Here is an 18,834-nt window from a genome sequence, read left to right on the forward strand (position 1 = left end):
TTATGGATGGAATTGGATCACTATCGGGTTATAAAAGCAAAGTGTTCAAAAGACTCAGCAATTCTAAAAGAGTATATTGAACAAGATAGGGTCTATGATTTTTTGGTGGGTTTAAATCCTGAATATGACCATGTCCGAATTCAAATCTTGGGAAAGGAGAAAGTCCCAGGACTTAATGAAGTGGTAGCCATTATCTGGAGTGAAGAAAGCAGGAGAGGGTTGATGCTGGAAACCTCAACCACCGAAAGCTTTGCAATGATAGCTGAAGGAGGAACAATCATGGTTGCCAACCAGAGGAAAAATTGGGAGAAAAGACATGAGGAGATTTGGTGTACCCATTGTAACAAGCCGCACCACACAAGGGAAAAGTGCAGGAAATTACATGTGTTAGATGTTAAGGTGTGTGTTTCTGTTAATTGGGCTTAGCCCATTCTGTATTTAGGGTTTAACCCTTATCTTACATTATAAATAAACTACCCTATGTGTATGCTAAACACATAAGGGAGATTTCTCCTAATCTTCTTCACTATGTGTATGGACAGCCATTTCACTATACTGACAGACTAAAAAAGTCTGAGGTTTGTCACGGACCAGAGATTGCTGACAGAGGAACAATTCAAATGGGCCTGCAAGCTCATTGGTTTTGACTTTGATATTCAGTTCAGGGTTGGCAAGGAAAACCAGGTGGGTGATGCTTTATCCTGCAGATATACTGTTTTATGGCTGTCTCAAGGTTTCAGCCAGAGGAATGGGGATCTTGGGAGGAAGAAAGACAGCAGGATGCAAAACTAGTTTCCCTAATCCAAGAGTTACTGCTGAATCCTAAAGCTCATGAGGGTTATGAACTAAGGAAAGGCAGATTGTTCTACAAGGGCAAATTAGTGCTACCCAAAGCTTCTTGCAGCATTCCTGGCATAATTAAGGAGATGCATGAGTCTCCTTCATGAGGACATAGTGGATATTTTCAAACTTATAAGAGGATAGTCGGGGTCCTCTAATCGGAAGGCATGAAAAGGGATATTAAAGAGGTGGTCCTACAATGTGAGGTGCATCAAAGGAATAAGCCTGAAACTCTAGCTCCTGCAGGCCTATTACAGCCATTGCCTATTCCTAGTCAAGTCTGGTCCGACATTTCTATGGATTTTAGTGGTGGACTGTCTAAGGTACAAGGCAAAAACACAATCCTTCTGGTGGTGGATAGGCTCACTAAATATGTCCATTTCTTGGCCCTGCCTCACCCTTTCACAACAACGAAAGTAGCTCACTTATTCATTAAAGAAATAGTGAAACTCCATGGATTTCCCTACTATAGTCTCCCATAGAGACCATGTCTTCTTAAGTAATTTCTGGTGGGAGTTGTTTAAATAGGCTAGAATAAAGCTTAAGTTTAGCACAGCCTACCACTTCCAATTGGATGGCCAAACAAAGGTGGTAAATCGGTGTTTAGAGACCTATCTACGCTGCATGATAGGAATGCAATCCAGGAAATGGTGCAGTTGTTACCCTGGGCTGAATTTTGGTTTAATACCAACTATAGGGCCTCTGCAAAGACGTCCCCTTTCAAGGCCCTCTATGGCCGTGACCCTGCTTTGCTATTAAAGGGCACAACTATTCCATCTAAGGTGCAAAGTATGAATCAGCTACAATAAAAACAGGATGACTTGTTGAGGGAATTAAAAGGAAACATATGCAAAGCCCAAGAACAAAATCGGGTACAGGCAAGTAAGCATAGTAGAGAGGTGGAGTTTCAAATAGGTGACTGGGTATATCTTAAATTGCAACCTTATCGCTTGACGGCGACTGTTGTAGTGGCAGGGGTGACAAAAAAATTTGTCAAAAGAACTTCAGACTTTAGATACCATATTGAATGTAGTGAAAAACTAGGTATAAGATTAATTTTCTTGTGTAGAAAATACACATTGTATTGTGTTTATAAAAAAGAAAATATGGACTATGCTCAAAATACAAATAATGATATGATAGGTAAGAAATAATAACAGAAAAGATAAAAGATAAGATATCTAATACAAACTAAAGCCTATAACAAAACCAAATCATTAACAATATAAAAAAAATGAAACATGTTGAATATAATAAAACTAGGTATAAAATTAATCTTCCTCATGTAGAAAATGCACATAGGGTAATATAATTATAATAATAGAATGTGGGCTAAGCCCAAACACAAATGAATATATAAAAATAACATAATTAACATAGGAACTATGTTTCCCTAATTAACAATATATCTAACAAAACAATGTGGTTAAGCATATTGTTCTAATTAGAAGAAATATCTATAAAATAATCTTAATTAGAAAAAATATCTCTAGAATCTTCTTAATTAGAGAACATATTTGTAGGATTTTCTAGATTATTTTTCAGTATATTGTTTCCTTATTTTCCTTTTTTTTAGAAGATTAGATTGCTACAAATAGAGGTAAGGAGAATGTAATTGATATGAATGAAAATAATAAAGTTATTCTCTTTTTTAAGTCATACGTATATACTAGTCTAGCGTACAAGCAAAACAGGGAAAGATTGAAAATGAGAGCAAGTAAAACATAGACACTTGCCTCAGCAGGAACCTTTTTCAAGCACAATGACACAAATTCTTTCATATAGCGAGAAAAGTGTTCATCTAGCTGCACAAAAATATCATTAAATGTTAACTCTAAATCGGAGAAAATCATCTCCATTAGGAAAACATTGTGAACTAAAAATACTTAGCAACTTGAAAGACCAATTAATTTGATATAACAAAGCACAGAACTTGTGGTGGATTCTCTCGCGGTATGATGAAAAGCACTCTCATTGGATGAAGATCTGCAAGTGGAGGCTCCCCTTTTGCCATCTCTATTGCAGTAATCCCCAAAGACCAGATATCTGCCTGTATAAACAAGATCCAGAGTGATGTTTCTTCTGGGATAAAGACAAAAACGGAACAGAAAAGAGAATAAAAAGAACTATGATAGGATGGACTCCAAAAATACATTAAATTATTTTTGTAGTAACTGAGGTAACCTTTTCATTATATCCTTCTGAATTTTGAATAACCTCGGGTGCCATCCAAAATGGTGTTCCTACAAAAGTCTGCAGTTATCAAACAATTAGCATATCCAATCAAAAAATTTCACTGAACAACATTAACATTAATTAAATGTTTACCTTTCTCCTTGATATGGTTCTTGTTAACTGTGCAGAAACACCAAAATCGGCAACCTGTAACAAAGCCACAAAAGCACATAGAAATTCATATTCAAATGCATGTTAGCCCACACCTCTAATTATTTTATCTTTCATTCATTAAGTCATTCTGTCTTAAAAGAACTTGTAAATTATAGCCTCCAGAATAAGACATACCTTTACATCACCATTCTCAGTTAATAAAATGTTTGCAGCTGCAAAATTGACATCAAATTCTTCGAATTATAGGGCTAATAAAAAAAAGTGAAGTTCAAGATTATAAAATTTTCAAATATGGAAGAGGGAAAGTAGCTTCAAAGTACAGCATAAACAAGGGAAAGATTCACTCTTGATATTGACATCAAATTCTTTGAATTATAGGGCTAATAAAACACAGTGAAGTCGAAGATTATAAAATTTTCAAATATGGAAGAGGGAAAGTAGCTTCAAAGTACAGTATAAACAAGGGAAAGAGTCAGTGTTGATTGATACCTTTAATGTCTCTATGAATTTTTCCTTCAGTATGTAGGTAATCAATTGCATGAAGTAAATCACGTAGAATGCAAGCAATTGACATTTCATCAAGTGGGGGACCTGATTGCAGCTGCAAAAGAACCATATAGCAGTTTGGCAATTAGCATGAAAAATATACAAAGAATAAAATGAAAAAAACGTTGGGATTAGAGAGTTTAAGAAGAGAGGGAAAATCAAATAAATAAAAACTTTGAATAATATTCTGAGATTGACGTGGAATGTATCAATGCAATCCCAAATACCTAACGGTCCTCTTATAGTTATGATTAAATCCAGTACTATTAGAGATATAGTTTTCTCTGACCATGAAATATCTAGTTTCTTAAGATTATGATGTTAGTTTGTTACATCTAACATTTGTCGCTTAGTAGTTAGTTGGGTAAAAACTGAGCAGCTCTCAGTTAGTGATGATCCTCTGCTCCTGTATACATATACTCATTGCACCCGAGTTTCACGGTCTTTTGTACATTTTATCTTAAGTCATTTTTTTTTTCTGTTATGTGATAAGGTATCAAGCGCGTGTTAATCCTCCCATCCTTTCCCATGGCTTCCGCATGGCAGAATCTTTCTCTGCCTCCTCCACTAGTTATTCCAATACAAGCTACATTGTACAATCATTCTCGGTTAAGACCTGAACAATCTAATATTGTTTAGTAGCATTAGATGACCTTCCGTGTGACATTCTTATATATATGTTAAAAAGGACGAAATAAAATCCTTGCCCAATAACAAAACCTTCTAAATGTCGTCAACATTTAGACAATCCAACGTTTATAGTGTTGATGATAAAGGAATCAATCAAACATGATTGGCTTGTTTCCATTCATAAATCAATCTTTAATGGTAATCACATGACTAGATCTAATTCAATCACTACAATACTGCGACCAATTTTTATTGATGATATCTAAATGATTATTTGCAATGACTATATACCTAAAATATAGAAAGAATTTATACCAATCAAATGAGAACGCTTACCACACAAATGCCAAAAAGGATTATAAATATATTATGATATTATGCATTGCACATTGTTTCCAATTTTATATGGTATCGGTACTGATAGGCCTTGGTTAGTTTACAAAAGGAGAGAAAGAATTAAAGAACCTAACTGTCTTAACAGTTAGGAGGGGGGCCGGAAAGAATTGTATAAATAACCTCTGTTTAGCAGAGGTGGGGTCTTTTTGGAAGTTATTGTACAAACAGGTTCTTTGAACCTTGTGAGGGAGGTTATGCTCCCAGACTATTCTTTGTATAGGCTATCTCTTGAGAAATAACAGAATTCTTTCATTCGTCTCTGCATTCTGTGTGTGTGAGAGTGTTTTGGCTAGGTTTCATACTTAGGAACCTATCAATTTGGTCCGACCTGCCGGATCTGAGGTGAGGTGCATGAGAATTCAATGGAGGGAAGAGTTGTCAGAAGGTTCAATGTGATGGAGGGCCGGTTGGAGACGATAGAGATTGCGGTTGATGAGATTAAGGCGGAAACAGGGGCGTTGCGACAAGATACTATCGCAATACGCCAAGAATTGAAGGAGAACACGAGGATACTGGGGGAAAGAAGTCGACATCAAGACGACCATCAATCGGAGGATAGCCAGGCGTTGGTCAATAAGAATGGAAAGAAACAAGGGGAGGACGAAGGTGGGAGAGGGAGTAGTCGTCCCGAGAGCACGCTCAATTGGAGAAAAAGGGTGGAACTACCCACTTTTGAAGGACCGGATCCCCTCAACTGGATCAATAGAGCAGACAGATTTTTTGTACATCGTTAGCAAAGATATCTTGAGCTTTTCTCCAAAAGGAGGAACACGTTTTGTAAGGTCTTAAAATTTCTAAGACTTCTGGTTCAACAGATTGCCATAGGACAGCACATAGTTGGAAATCAAGTTTCTGCCATTAAGATTTTTCTTCTTCAGGAACGGTGGAAACATCTTGTTCAAGATGGTCATGGTGTCCTTGACCAAGAAACCATAACTCCACAGAAGAAGACCAAGATAGATAATTTTTCCAATTGAGTTTTGCAGAAGTAATGGTTGGAGTAGCAGAGAGAGACGGTGTTCCAAGACCAGCCATCGTAAAACCAAACCAGAAGAGAGGAAAACACCTAAACAGACCAAAGATTGTGGGAAGAAACCCTAAACGGAGCAAACCTCAACGGAACAGAAAATCAATGACCACAATAGACTCAGGAGACGGAGGCGAAACGACCGGCGGTGGCGCGGTGAAGTTCCGACACGGCAGAGGCGACGCGTGAAGCCCACGCGCCCGAGAGAGACCGCACAGAAACGGCGCATGACGGCGCGTCAAGAAGAATATGCGGCGGCGACCACCGGGGATGGGTCGCGCTCTTTGAGGCGCACCGAACCCCTAACTTCGCCGGAGAAAAGGCTGCAACGGCGGCGGCGACGGCGACAGCAGCGACGGACGGCGACGGACGGAGCGGCGACGGACGGCAGAAGGAACGACAGTCGGTGGCTGCAAACCCTAACCTGCTCTGGATACCATGTTAAATTTGGGGAGAGAAAATATAGAGATAGAAGTATTATTCCATTGTGTTGTTTTCCTATTACACCAAATGCTCTATATAAGGAGTAAATAGACCAGCACACAACATCCCAAGACTAACAGTACAATAACACAATACAACCTATTTCAACAGATGCATTGTCCAGAAGAATGGAGGACCAGGGGAAAGGGGAAAAGGAATTAAGGGTAGTGGCTAGACCCTATTGGCAGGATTTTGGGGATATTTTAAAGGAGGTGGAGGAGGATGGTTACTTAAGGAAGGTGGTGGAGGATATTAAGAAGAACCCAGGGCACACTCACCTTTCACTATGGAGAATGAACGGCTGCATTATAAGGGTAGGTTGGTGCTATCAGCTCAATCATCCTAGATTCCAAAACTGCTAGCCGAGTTTCATCTGACCCAAACTGGGGGGCATTCCGGAGTGTACAGGACCTACAAAAGGGTGGCTCAGTCTCTTTATTGGGTGGGAATGAAGAAGGTTGTTACAGACTATGTGGCGGGTTGTTTGGTGTGTCAACAGCACAAGTACCTTGCATCTTCCCCTCAAGAACTGCTGCAACCTTTACCTATTCCTAATGCTGTGTGGGAAGAAGTCAGCATGGACTTCATAGTCAAGTTGCCACGTTCGAATGGGTTTGATGCAGTGCTGGTGGTGGTGGATCGCCTTAGTAAGTATGGCCATTTCGTACCCTTGAAGCACCCTTATTTAGCTCGCACGATAACTGAAGTATTCATTAAAGAAGTGGTCAGGTTGCTATACCAGCTTCTATTGTGAGTGACAAGGATCCCCTGTTTTTGAGTAATTTTTGGAAAGAGTTGTTTAAGAGGCAAGGGACTCAACTGCAGATGAGCACAGCTTACCACCCAGAGTCCGATGGCCAAACGGAGGTGCTGAACCGTGGTATTAGAGGGGTATTTGCTGTGTTTTTGCTCGGAGCAACCTAAGGGATGGAGTTTTGTTTTGCCTTGGGCGGAATACTAGTACAATACCAGTTTTCAGAGAGCTGCGAAGTGTACACCTTTCGAGGTAGTCTATGGGAGATCACCTCCATCTTTGCATAGGTTTATTCCAGGCGAAACAGCAGTATAGGCTGTGGCACAGGAGTTATAGACCCGAGATGTGGCTTTGAAGCAATTGAAGTTCCACTTAGTGCAAGCTCAAGAGTTGATGGTAAAGCAGGCTAATAAAAAGCAAAGGGTAGCAGATATTGAGGTGGGAGACTGGGTGTATCTCAAAATCAGGCCGCATAGGCAGACATCCATGCCATCGAGGCTGCATCCGAAATTGGCAGCAAGATACTATGGGCCTTTCCTAGCTGAGCAGAAGGTAGGACAGGTGGCTTACAGGCTTCAGCTACACGAAACAGCTCGCATACATCCTGTTTTCCATGCATCATAGCGGAAGAAAGCAGTGGGGGCTAGGAGTGTGGAGAAAGAATTACCTGCAGATGTACAGGGGGAAGGGCCGTTTTTTTGGCCTATTAAAGTCTTGGATAGGAGGCAAATAAGGCGAGGAGACGAGGAAGTGCCACAAGTGTTGATTGAATGGCAAGAAGGGGGTCATGATGGAGCAACATGGGAAGATTCCATTACCATACGTGATCAATACCCGGAATTCAACCTTGAGGACAAGGTTGAACATGAGGCGGTGGGTAATGATAGGCCCTGATTAGTTTACAAAAGGAGAGAAAGAATTAAAGAACCTCACTATCTAAACAGTTAGGAGGGGGGCGGGAAAGAATTGTATAAATAACCTCTGTTTAGCAGAGGTGGGGTCTTTTTGGCAGTTATTGTACAAACAGGTTCTTTGAACCTTGTGAGTGGGGTTATGCTCCCAGACTATTCTTTGTACAGGCTATCTCTTGAGAAATAACAGAATTCTTTCATTCGTCTCTGCATTCTGTGTGTGTGAGAGTGTTTTGGCTAGGTTTCATACTTAGGAACCTATCAGGTACAAAGAGGAAATACCTTCCATAAGATATACAAGTATGTTTAATCAAGTAATTCTGAACAAGACTGAATTACAATATCAGAATAACAACGATATCATCAATGGAAGATTGCTCAATAAACGGTCAAACTGAGCAACTACAAACACATAATGAAGAGAAACAACATCATCATCTTCTATCTTTCTTAAGCTTCTTTTAGTCATACACTTTGTATCTTAGTATTTGTTTTAAAGAGAGTGAAAACTTGTTATACTGGTCTAACCTTTTATAGGACGTAGTGTCCAGTGATCTCAGATGTTGTCTCATAATAGGGAATTCAAAGTCATCAATAGTAAGGTTGTCTCATGAGTCATGTTATGTCGTCTAGTGAACAAGCAGTCTATTGTACATGTTATATTATGCTAGTTAATTGTTGTTGTGTACTTCTTACCCTATACATGTATTCATTGTACAATACACAATACAGTATTTGTTAGGTTCCTAGGTAGAGGAACCCAAGAAAACTACTGTAAAACACCAAAGCTCAATGAAAAGATCTGGTATTATTGATTCTATGCACCCAGAATAGCCAGAATGCCTCCAAGGGACAAAGTTCCCTTCACACAGGATGGTAATGATCCTGTTAACAATTCTCTAAACATCCAAAAACATCCCCCTGCCTACAAAAAACCCCCACTATATAAAGAAAGTCTCACTCAACCTAACAACCCAACTAACAACTAACAACTAAACTTTTAATCTGTTTCCTCCTATCATACACATTATATCCTATCAGTATTTAATTATAATGGTTATTAAGATAATAAATTAGACGCTTGGTCATTTTTATTATGCTTTTGTGCATTCTTTGTTCTAGATCTCAAGTTGGCATGATTAGCAATCAATATAACATTATTTCTTTGGTTATTCTTTGAGCTCATTTCAGCTCTAGGCACACAACAAAGTAGTATTGAGCAAGTTTTCAGTCAGTCATTCCACATTAGTGATAAGGTCTTGCAAGAAGATGTATGACATCCAAGATCAAGAAGTTCAATGGGAAGAACAGTTTCAACCTTTGGAGAATTAAGATAAGAGCCTTGTTCAAGGAGCAAGCCGTGTGGGCATTGCTTTCTAGAAGCATATCACAGATCAATAGATAGGTTCCAGAGCGGAAGAAGGAAAAGGCTTATTCGATGATGTTTGTCGTTGTCAGAGGATACTTATGAGGTTGCAAAGGAGAACATCTCATAATCATTGTGACTACGTTAGAAAAGGTATTCATGCTAAAGTCCATTTGCAAAAGACTTGAAAGTTGATCCAAAAGATGTATGTGGATATTGCAAGTAGCCAAGGCATTACAGGGATTGTTCAACATTGGAGAATAGGATCAGGTGACAGCTATGGTACAGGAGGTGGAGTCACGTAAAGTTGAAAATAGGACTGATTTTATTATTCAATCATAAAACATACATTCTCATATCCTCTATTTGTAATAATCTAATTTTCCTAAAAAGGGAAATAGGGAAACTAGGAAAACAAAATAAAATAGAAAATTATATATCTATTTTCTCTAATTAGGAAGATTCTAAAGATATCTTCTCTAATTAGAACACTCCTCCTCAAGTTGGTAAATGAATATCAATCATTCCCAACTTGCCTACAAGATCTTGAAATCTACGGGGAGGAAGCCCTTTTGTAAAATTATTTGTTATTTGAAGTTCTGTAGGAATAAGAGTTGTAATCACAAAGCCTCTGTCAAGATTATCTTTGATGAAATGTCTATCAATCTCAATGTGTTTGGTTTTATCATGCTGTACTGGATTATGGGTTATGATCATGGCAGACTTGTTGTCACAGTGAAGTTGCACCGAGTTCTCCACTTTGACTTTAAGATCATCCAAAATGATTTTCATCCATAATCCTTCACACATTCCTTGAGCAAGAGCTCGAAATTCAGCTTCTGCACTAGAACGGGATACTTTATCTTGCTTTTTGCTTCTCCATGTTACCAGACTATCTCCAAGAAATGCACAATACCTAAAAATAGATTTACTGTCAGTAATAGAACATGCATAGTCAGCATCAATATATATCTTTATAGTTAATGTGTCTTTCCTTTTGAATAATAGCCCCTTTCCTGAACTTGACTTCAAGTATTGGAGAATTTTGTCAACTGCTTGCATGTGTCTCTCTCTTGGATCATGGATAAATTGGCTCACTACACTAACTGCATAAGCAATGTCTGATCTTGTGTGGGATAGATAAATCAATTTTCCTACCAATCTCTGATATTGAGCCTTCTCTACAGGAGCACTTTCTTCACTTCCAATTTTGTGATTCTGTTCTATAGTAACTGTTGAGGTTCTACATCCTAGCTTTTCTATTTCTTTGAGAAAATCAAGTACATATTTCCTTTGGGAGATGAAAATTCCATTCTTAGAGTAGGCAACCTCTATTCCAAGAAAATATTTGAGTTTTCCTAGGTCTTTCATTTCAAATTGAGCTGCCAATTTATCTTTTAATGCCAATTTGTTTGTTTCATCATCTCCTGCAATAATCATATCATCCACATAGACAAGCAATAGAGTGAGTTTACCTGTAGAAGAGTGTTTTATGAATAAAGTATGATCTCATTGGCTTTGTCGGTATCCTAAGGAAACCATTGCTTTTGTAAATCTTCCGAACCATGCTCCAGGGGATTGCTTAAGACCATACAATGCTTTCTTCAGGAGGCATACCTTGTTTCTTTCATTTTTCACTTCAAAACCTAGGGGAATCTCCATGTACACTTCCTCCTCTAGATTTCCATGAAGAAAGGGATTCTTCACATCCAGCTGCTGTAAGTCCCATCCAAAATGGGCAGCCAAAGCGAGAACAACTCAAACTGTATTCATCTTTGCCACTGGGATCTAATTTACCACGGTTAGGATGATGAGAATGAACAAAAACAATACATCCAAAGACTTGACTAGGTAGACTCGTTATTAGGGAAGAAGAAGGAACAAAAGACAATAGAGACTGTATAGGACTAATGCCATTTAAGATACGAGTGGGTAACCTGTTGATGAGATATGTGGCAGTTAACTCAGCTTCTCCCCAGTAATTTTTTGGAACAGACATTTGAAAAAGAAGAGCTCTAGTTACTTCAAGAAGATGACGATTCTTTCTTTCTGCAACCCCATTTTGTTGAGGGGTGTTAACAGAGGTTAGTTCATGAACAATACCATTATGAGACAAAAAATTGAGAAATTCATGATTCACATACTCAATTCCATTATTAGACCTAACTCTTTTGATATTTTTTCCAAATTGATTTTGGACAAGACGGAAAAAATTAACAAAACTTTGAAAAACTTCGGATTTATTTTTCATAAGGTATGTCCGCGTGACACGGGTGGTAATGAACCATTTTGCTCTGGAAATAGAATCTATGACAGGACCCCAAACATCAAAGTGAATTAAATCAAATGGAGAAATACTCTTTTTATTACTAATAGGATAAGATGCACGATGGTGTTTTGACAATTGACAAATATCACAATTAAAAGACTCAATAGACTCCTTGGTAAACAAATGGGGAAACAAGGACTTGATAAGACTAAATGAAGGATGCCCAATCCTTTGATGATGTAGCCATATTTGGGAATTTGCCTATGTCTAAGATGTAGGTTGTTGACTCATGATTTTTGTGTTGCTTTGGTCATCAAACTCTAAAAATTACAACCCACTCTGCTCTTTAGAAGTTAAAATCATCTTCCCCGTGGCAAGGTCCTCAAAAACACAATAAGTTGGAAAAAATGTTACTGAACAATTTAAATCCTTTGTGAGTTTTTGCACAGAGATAAGACTATTAGCTAATTGAGAGACATGTAAAACATCCTTCAACACAATAGATGAGTCCAATTTATACCCTGACCATTCGTAACTGTAATAAGTTGTTCTTTATTGCTTTTACCATATGAGTAGAAAGACTCACTAAAAGGTGTCATATGATCAGTTGCACCCGAATCAAGGATCCAAATACCTTGAGACACATGACCAACAGTATTGAGACAAATCTTACCTTTTATGGACAGAGTACATGATCCAGAGGGTTTACACATTGATTAAACCATTGCTTCCAAGCGCTCGAGTTTCTCCTTATAAGCTTTCATATCAAGATCTGGTGGTGGTGGAGGATTAGACTGTGAAGGACTAGATTGATTGGTGGCTTCTAGTTCTGAGGTAGTATGATTTACCCATCTTTGAGTAGACCCTTTGTTGTTTCCCATGCGCTCGAGAACATTCTTTCTTCCATGGAGTTTGAAGCATGTTTCCTTGGTATGTCCAGATCTTTAACAGTATGAACAATAGTCCCCATGAGTTCCTTTTTCAAACGACTTTCCGCCAGCATTTGCTCCCTTATGGACTCCCTTTCCAGTTGTCTTGTAGAGCCTATGTTAGAGATCCCCCCATTGAGCATGACAGTTCTCCGAGTTTCTTCTCCTCTTACTATAAAAAAAACTTCTGATAGAGATGGTAATTTTTCTCTTCCAAAAATCGGTACCCCGATTGGATCGTACTCCTGATTCAAGCCTTGGAGAAATTTAAAAATTCTTCCCTTTTCAATGAATTCAGCAAGTGCGGCATCATCTGTTTTACACATCTTTATCGTATGGCTCTGATCGAATTCCATCCAAAAACCATTCAGGATTCCGTGATATTCTGATACAGAAAGAGACCCCTGTTTTGTATTAAATATCCTGTTTTCAATGTCATAGTAAGCAGCAAGATCCTTTTTTAATGAAAAAGTCCTCCATAAATCATCCCAAATTTCCTTTGCAGAAGAATGAAACATATAATTTCTACTTATCTCAGGAGTCATGGATTGCCACATCCAAGTCATAATTAATGAATCTTCATTGTCCCAAATTGAAAAATGAGTGTCGTCTGGTCTTGGTCCTCCTCCATCTATGTGATGAAGTTTGAACGACTCTTGAGAACCCTTCAAATAAATTGACTCCATTGTAAGAAATTCTGACCATCCAACTGATAGGTACTTCCTATATTTGGTAGGTCATTAGGTACCCCCAAAGGAATAAATTTTACTTCAGACATCCCGTAGAACTCAACCAGGAGTCTCCAGTGACCTTTTCCGAGACGACAACGACATGTGGGTCACACCGAGAAAAGGAGCAAAACTTCAAACTCATATCTACTCAAATATAGGCCAAACGGGTCGTCACCGACCCCAGGAACAGACTGAGGAGGCTTCGACGACCCTGTCTGTGGCGGCGGCAGCGACTGGGTCTCGCCGGAGGTGGGCGCGTGGGCTACACACGCCGGCGACGGTGGAGGCGCGTGACGGCTCCTCTCACAGAGCAACTCCCGGTGTTGTGGTCGCCGATGTTGGGCGCACCTTTCTGCCCTATCAACGACCCCAACCGGCGACGGCGACAGCGACGATGGTCAGACAGCGGCGACGGCACGACTGTGCAGCGGAACGGAGCCCCAAGAATGGGAGCTTTGACACCAAGTTGAAAATAGGACTGATTTTACTATTCAATCATAGAAAATACATTCTCATATCCTCTACTTGTAATAATCTAATTCTCCTAAAAAGGAAAATAGGGAAACTAGGAAAACAAAATAAAATAGAAAATTATATATCTATTTTCTCTAATTAGGAAGACTCTAAAGATATCTTCTCTAATTACAACACGTAATAATAATCAAGTATTGATCATTGCCTCAAGACAACAATTGTCTAAAAGGTGGGTCCTGGTCCTGGATTTTGGGTGCTACTTTCACAAGAGTCCTTAAGAAACTAGTTTACCAGTTTGAAAAGTTGGAAGGTGGTAACACTTTGATGGACATTTATGCTTCATAAGGCATTTGTTTGTTCTTAGGGCAACAATTAGATTTTGATCATACATGACGAGATGGAATCATTGCAGAAGAACGAGAAGTGGAAGGTGGTCAAGGCATGAGCATTGTTGTGTTTACATGTCTCAACCTCCGAAAATCAAAGCCAAAGATGGTTCCTTGGTTTGCAAGCTTCACAAAGCCATTTACAATCTCAAACAAGCTCGGTAGCCATAGTTAGAGAGACTGAAGACCACCTTACTTTAGTATCAATCTATTGTCATCAAAATTGAATAGTTTATTTACCAATTTATGTGGATGACATTATAATATCTAGAAGTTGCAAACAAAGAGCGGGAAGGTACAGTGTCGCTCCACACATATATGGAACATATGAAAAGGAGAGAACCGTGAAATTAGCCCGAATCGAAGACCTAATTTTACACAAGTTTGAAGTTACTCCAAAACATTAGCCCATTTGTCGGTTGTAGGAACGTACACTAGTGAAAATTAGGAGTTGACTCACAATAACCATGTTAATATGTAAATATGAATATATGCAACCACATTTTACACTCAGCAATAGTGCTTTGGGAATGCAACACATGAAAATATTCAAAAATAAGCAAAAACATGCAGGGGATGTTCAATTAGAAGCATGTCACTAGAAGTAACCTACTAGATCAGCAACAGAGCCTCCAGCCATGTATTCCATTATTATCCAAAGTTTGGTTTGATTAAGAAAGGAACCATAATACTCAGTAATGTACGCAGATCGACATTGTGACAGAACAGAAATTTCCTGAAAAAAAAATGGAAATTATTGAACAAATAGCATTAAATATTTGGTAAGAGATGCACATTGTAAAGTAGTAGTAATATGTAAGATTCTACGAGTACCTTCTGAATGTCTTCTATTTCATCCTCTCTACACAGAGTGAAAAAGAAAATGAAAATGTTATAAAGTCACACTAGGCAATAATTGCATCAGAATCTTGAGATCAACAAGGAAATGCAATGTAGACAAGAATCATATTTTCTACTCAGAGACAAAATCTAAGTTTACATAACAAATATGACAAGTCAACTTGGTTCACTACCATGTGTTCTACTTCCCCACAAAATGTAAGCAATTTTTTTTCAATTGTCATAGGTGTGTTTGTATTCCATAGGATGATTTGATCAAGATAACGAAGTCCTCAACTAAAGAAAAAAAGAATTCTCAAAAAGATAGGTTAAAAGGTATAGATGAGAAAACAATAGAGAAGAAAATCTACCTAGTAACCAAAATAGTTTGAAAAGAAACAAAGGTAGTAATACCTAGCATAACTTATACTAGGTTAGAATAGGAATAAGGTGAGCTAACACCTTAGGCAAGAATTCAAGTCCCACATCTATAAATAGGGTTTGATGCTAATAACCAAGACCTTACAAAAAGAAACCCATATGAGCATGTAAAAAAACACCTTTGAGTGGAATATACAACATTAGAGTATTTTCTTAGCCTACCTTGTAACAAAAATAGTTTGAAAAGAGACAAAGGTTACTAATAACAAGAATAATTTACACTGGGTTAGAATATGAATAAGGTGAGCTAACACCTTAGGTAGGAATTCAAGTCCCACATCTATAAATAGGGTTCAATGCTAATAGCCAAGACCTTATAAGAAAGAAACTCATCTGAGCATGTAAAGAAACACCTTTGAATGGAATATACACTAGAAAGTTTTATTAGCCTTTTGTGTGTTCTTGTGTGAATGAGTTATATTAGTGTTGTTTTCCTAAGTGATCTCTCATCCTCTTTGCTTTTCTTAGAGCATCCAAAAGAGTGTGCCAAGAGCTCAATCGTCTTTCCCCCTCTTCTTGGGTGGTGTACATGGTCAAAGGTAAGATCGTTCTTCCCCATTCATATAGACTTGATATTAGGGGGGAAGAAGAAACAAAAGACAATCGAGACTCTAAAGGACTAGTGTCATTTAAGATACGGGTGGGTAACTTGTTAATGAAAATATGTGGTAGTTAACACAACATCTGTCCAGTAATTTTTTGGAAGAGACATTTAAAAAAGAAGAGCTCTAGTTACTTCAAGAAGAAATGATTCCTTCTTTCTGCAACCCCGTTTTGTTGAGGGGTGTTTACACATGTTAGTTCATGAACAATACCATTATGAGACAAAAAATTGAGAAATTCATGATTCACATGTTCAATACCATTATCAGACCTAATTCTTTTGGATATTTTTTCCAAATTGATTTTGGACAAGACAAAAAAAATTAACAAAGATTTGGAAAGTTCCTGATTTATTTTTCATAAGATATGTTCATGTTACACAGGTACAACCGTCAATAAAGGTAACAAACCATTTGGCTCCGGAAATAGATTCTACGACAAGTCCCCAAATGTTAGAGTGAACTAAATCAAATGGAGAATTACTCTTTTTATTTCTAAAAGGATAAGATACACGATGGTGTCTTGACAACTGACTAATATCACAATTAAAAGACTCAACAGACTCCTTGGTAAACAAATGACGAAATAAGGACTTGATAATATTGAATGAAGGATGCCCCAGCCTTTTATGATGTAGTCATATTTGGGAATTTGCCCACGTCTCAAATTAGCTTGTTGACTCATGATTTTTGTTTTCCTTTGGACATCAGACTCCAATAGATACAACCCACTCAGCTACTTAGTAGTTAAAATCGTCTTCCCATGGCAAGGTCCCAAAACACAAGTTGAGAAAAATGTTACTTAACAATTTAAATCCTTTGTGAGTTTTTGCACAGAGATAAGACTATTAACTAATTGTGGAACATGTAAAACACCCTTTAATATAATACATGATTCCAAAATTATATTCCCAGAGCCACATGTAGGCCACATATAGGTATACCCTGACCATTCGCAACTATAATAAGTTGTTCTCTATTTCTTTTACCATATGAGTTGAAGGACACATGAAAATGTGTCATATAATCAATTGCTCCTGAATTAAGAATCCAAATACCTTGAGACATAGGACCAATAGTATTCAGACAAATCTTACCTTTCATAGACAGAGTAATGATCCAGAGGGCTTACTCATTGATTCAACCATTGCTTTCAAGTACTCGAGTTTCTCGTTATAAGCTTTCATACTAAGATTTGGTGGTAGTGAAGCACTAGATTGATTGGTGGATTCTTGTTCTATGGTAGTATGATTTACCCATCTTTGAGTAGACCCTTTGTTGTTTCCCATACGCTCGAGAACATTATTCCTTCCATGGAATTTAAAGCATGTATCCTTGGTATGTCCTAGTCTTCCCACAATTACCTTTTTCAAACGACTTTCCTCCGGCATTTGTTCCCTTGTGGACTCCCTTTCCAGTTGTCATGGCAAAGCCTATGTTGGAGATCCCCCATCAAGCATGACAACTCTTCGAGTTTCTTCCCCTCTTACCATAAAAAATACTTGTGGTAGGGATGGTAATTTTTCTCTTCCTAAGATTTGACCCAGATTGGGTCATACTCATGATTCAGGCCATGGAAAAATTTAAAGATTCTTCCTCTTTCTACGACTTCAACATGTGCGGGAGCATCTGTTTTACACATCTTTATTGTTTGTGATCTAGTCTTGAACGTCCGTTGAGAATCCTTTGAATGTACTGGCTCCATTATAAGAAATTTCGACCATCCAACTGATAGGCATCCACCACATTTGGAAGATCATTAGGACCCAAAGGAATAATTTTTACCTTAGACATCCCTTGGAAAACAATCTGGTGTCCCCGATGACCTATCCGAGACGACGATGTGTGAGCTACACCGGGAAAAAGGAGCAAAACTCCAAACTCATATCTACTCAAATTTCGGCCAAATGAGACATCACTAAGCTGTGAACAGTCTCAGGAGGCTCTGACGACCCTTTCTGTGGTGGTGGTGGCGAGTGGGTCTCGTCGGACCTAAGTGCGTGGGCTACACGCGCCGACGATGCTGGTAGACTGATTTATTTATCTCACACTAGACCTGATGTTGCATTTGCCATGAATCTAGTTAGCCAGTTCATGCACCAACCAAAGGAGGTTCACTTACAAGCTACACTAAGAATTGTACACTATTTGAAAGGAACCCCAGGAAAAAGGAATTTTATTTGAATGAAATCGGAATGTAAGCCTGGAAGCATATACAGATGCAAAGTATGCAGGGTCAATTGTGGATAGGAGGTCAACTACGGGATATTGCACTTTCCTTGGAGGGAATCTTGTGACTTGGAAGAGTAAAAAGCAAAGTGTGGTAGCCAGATCCAGTGCTGAAGCAGAGTTCAGGGCAATGGCACAAGAGATATGTGAACTACTTTGGCTAAAGAACATCTTGGAAGACTTAGGAATAAAATTTAATGAACCAATGAGACTTTATTGTGATAACAAATCTGCTATTAGCAAAGCTCATAATCCAGTGCAGCATGATAGAACTAAACATATTGAGGTTGACAGACATTTTATCAAAGAAAAATTAGACAGTGGTCTGATCTGCACTCCATATGTCTCCTCATAAGACAACCTTACAGATATTCTAGCGAAGGGGCTAAACAGCAACAACTTTGAGAGTATTGTTTCCAAGCTAGGAATGAAAAATACTTATTCAACAGCTTGAGGGGGAGTGATAGAATCTGTTTTATTTCTATCAGAATCTTCGGTTTTATTAGTTATATGTTTTCCTTATTTAATAGATTATAATTATTGTGAATAATGGGGATATCTCTGAATCATAGGGATATGATTGTCTAGGAGCTATTATTATGCTTTCTAAAATAGCTTCCTAGCCTTGTAT

The 18,834-nt window shown here is 38.3% G+C and overlaps 1 protein-coding gene across 5 annotated transcripts in view; it reads right to left on the bottom strand.

Annotated features, from left to right (window-relative positions):
- LOC108339166 (uncharacterized) overlaps positions 1-18,834 on the bottom strand; it is a 31,723-nt gene that overhangs the window by 8,763 nt on the left and 4,126 nt on the right. For 4 of the 5 annotated variants that reach the window (XR_008248929.1, XM_052877809.1, XM_052877808.1 and 1 more), the window contains exons 4-11: positions 14,926-14,953; positions 14,705-14,827; positions 3,679-3,790; positions 3,364-3,401; positions 3,169-3,222; positions 3,025-3,093; positions 2,774-2,890; positions 2,577-2,645 (exon numbers count right to left, since the gene is read on the bottom strand). Coding sequence is in view for 4 of the 5 variants with exons in the window: in XM_052877809.1 (XP_052733769.1) it covers positions 2,577-2,645; positions 2,774-2,890; positions 3,025-3,093; positions 3,169-3,222; positions 3,364-3,401; positions 3,679-3,790; positions 14,705-14,827; positions 14,926-14,953 (610 nt within the window). In the remaining variant the exon portion in view is untranslated. Of the gene's footprint in view, positions 1-2,576; positions 2,646-2,773; positions 2,891-3,024; positions 3,094-3,168; positions 3,223-3,363; positions 3,402-3,678; positions 3,791-14,700; positions 14,828-14,925; positions 14,954-18,834 lie in introns of those variants that run through there. The other variant, XM_052877811.1, reaches the window with a different exon arrangement.

This window comes from Vigna angularis, chromosome 5, assembly GCF_016808095.1.
Source record: "Vigna angularis cultivar LongXiaoDou No.4 chromosome 5, ASM1680809v1, whole genome shotgun sequence".
In the NCBI taxonomy this organism is placed as follows: Eukaryota; Viridiplantae; Streptophyta; class Magnoliopsida; order Fabales; family Fabaceae; genus Vigna; species Vigna angularis.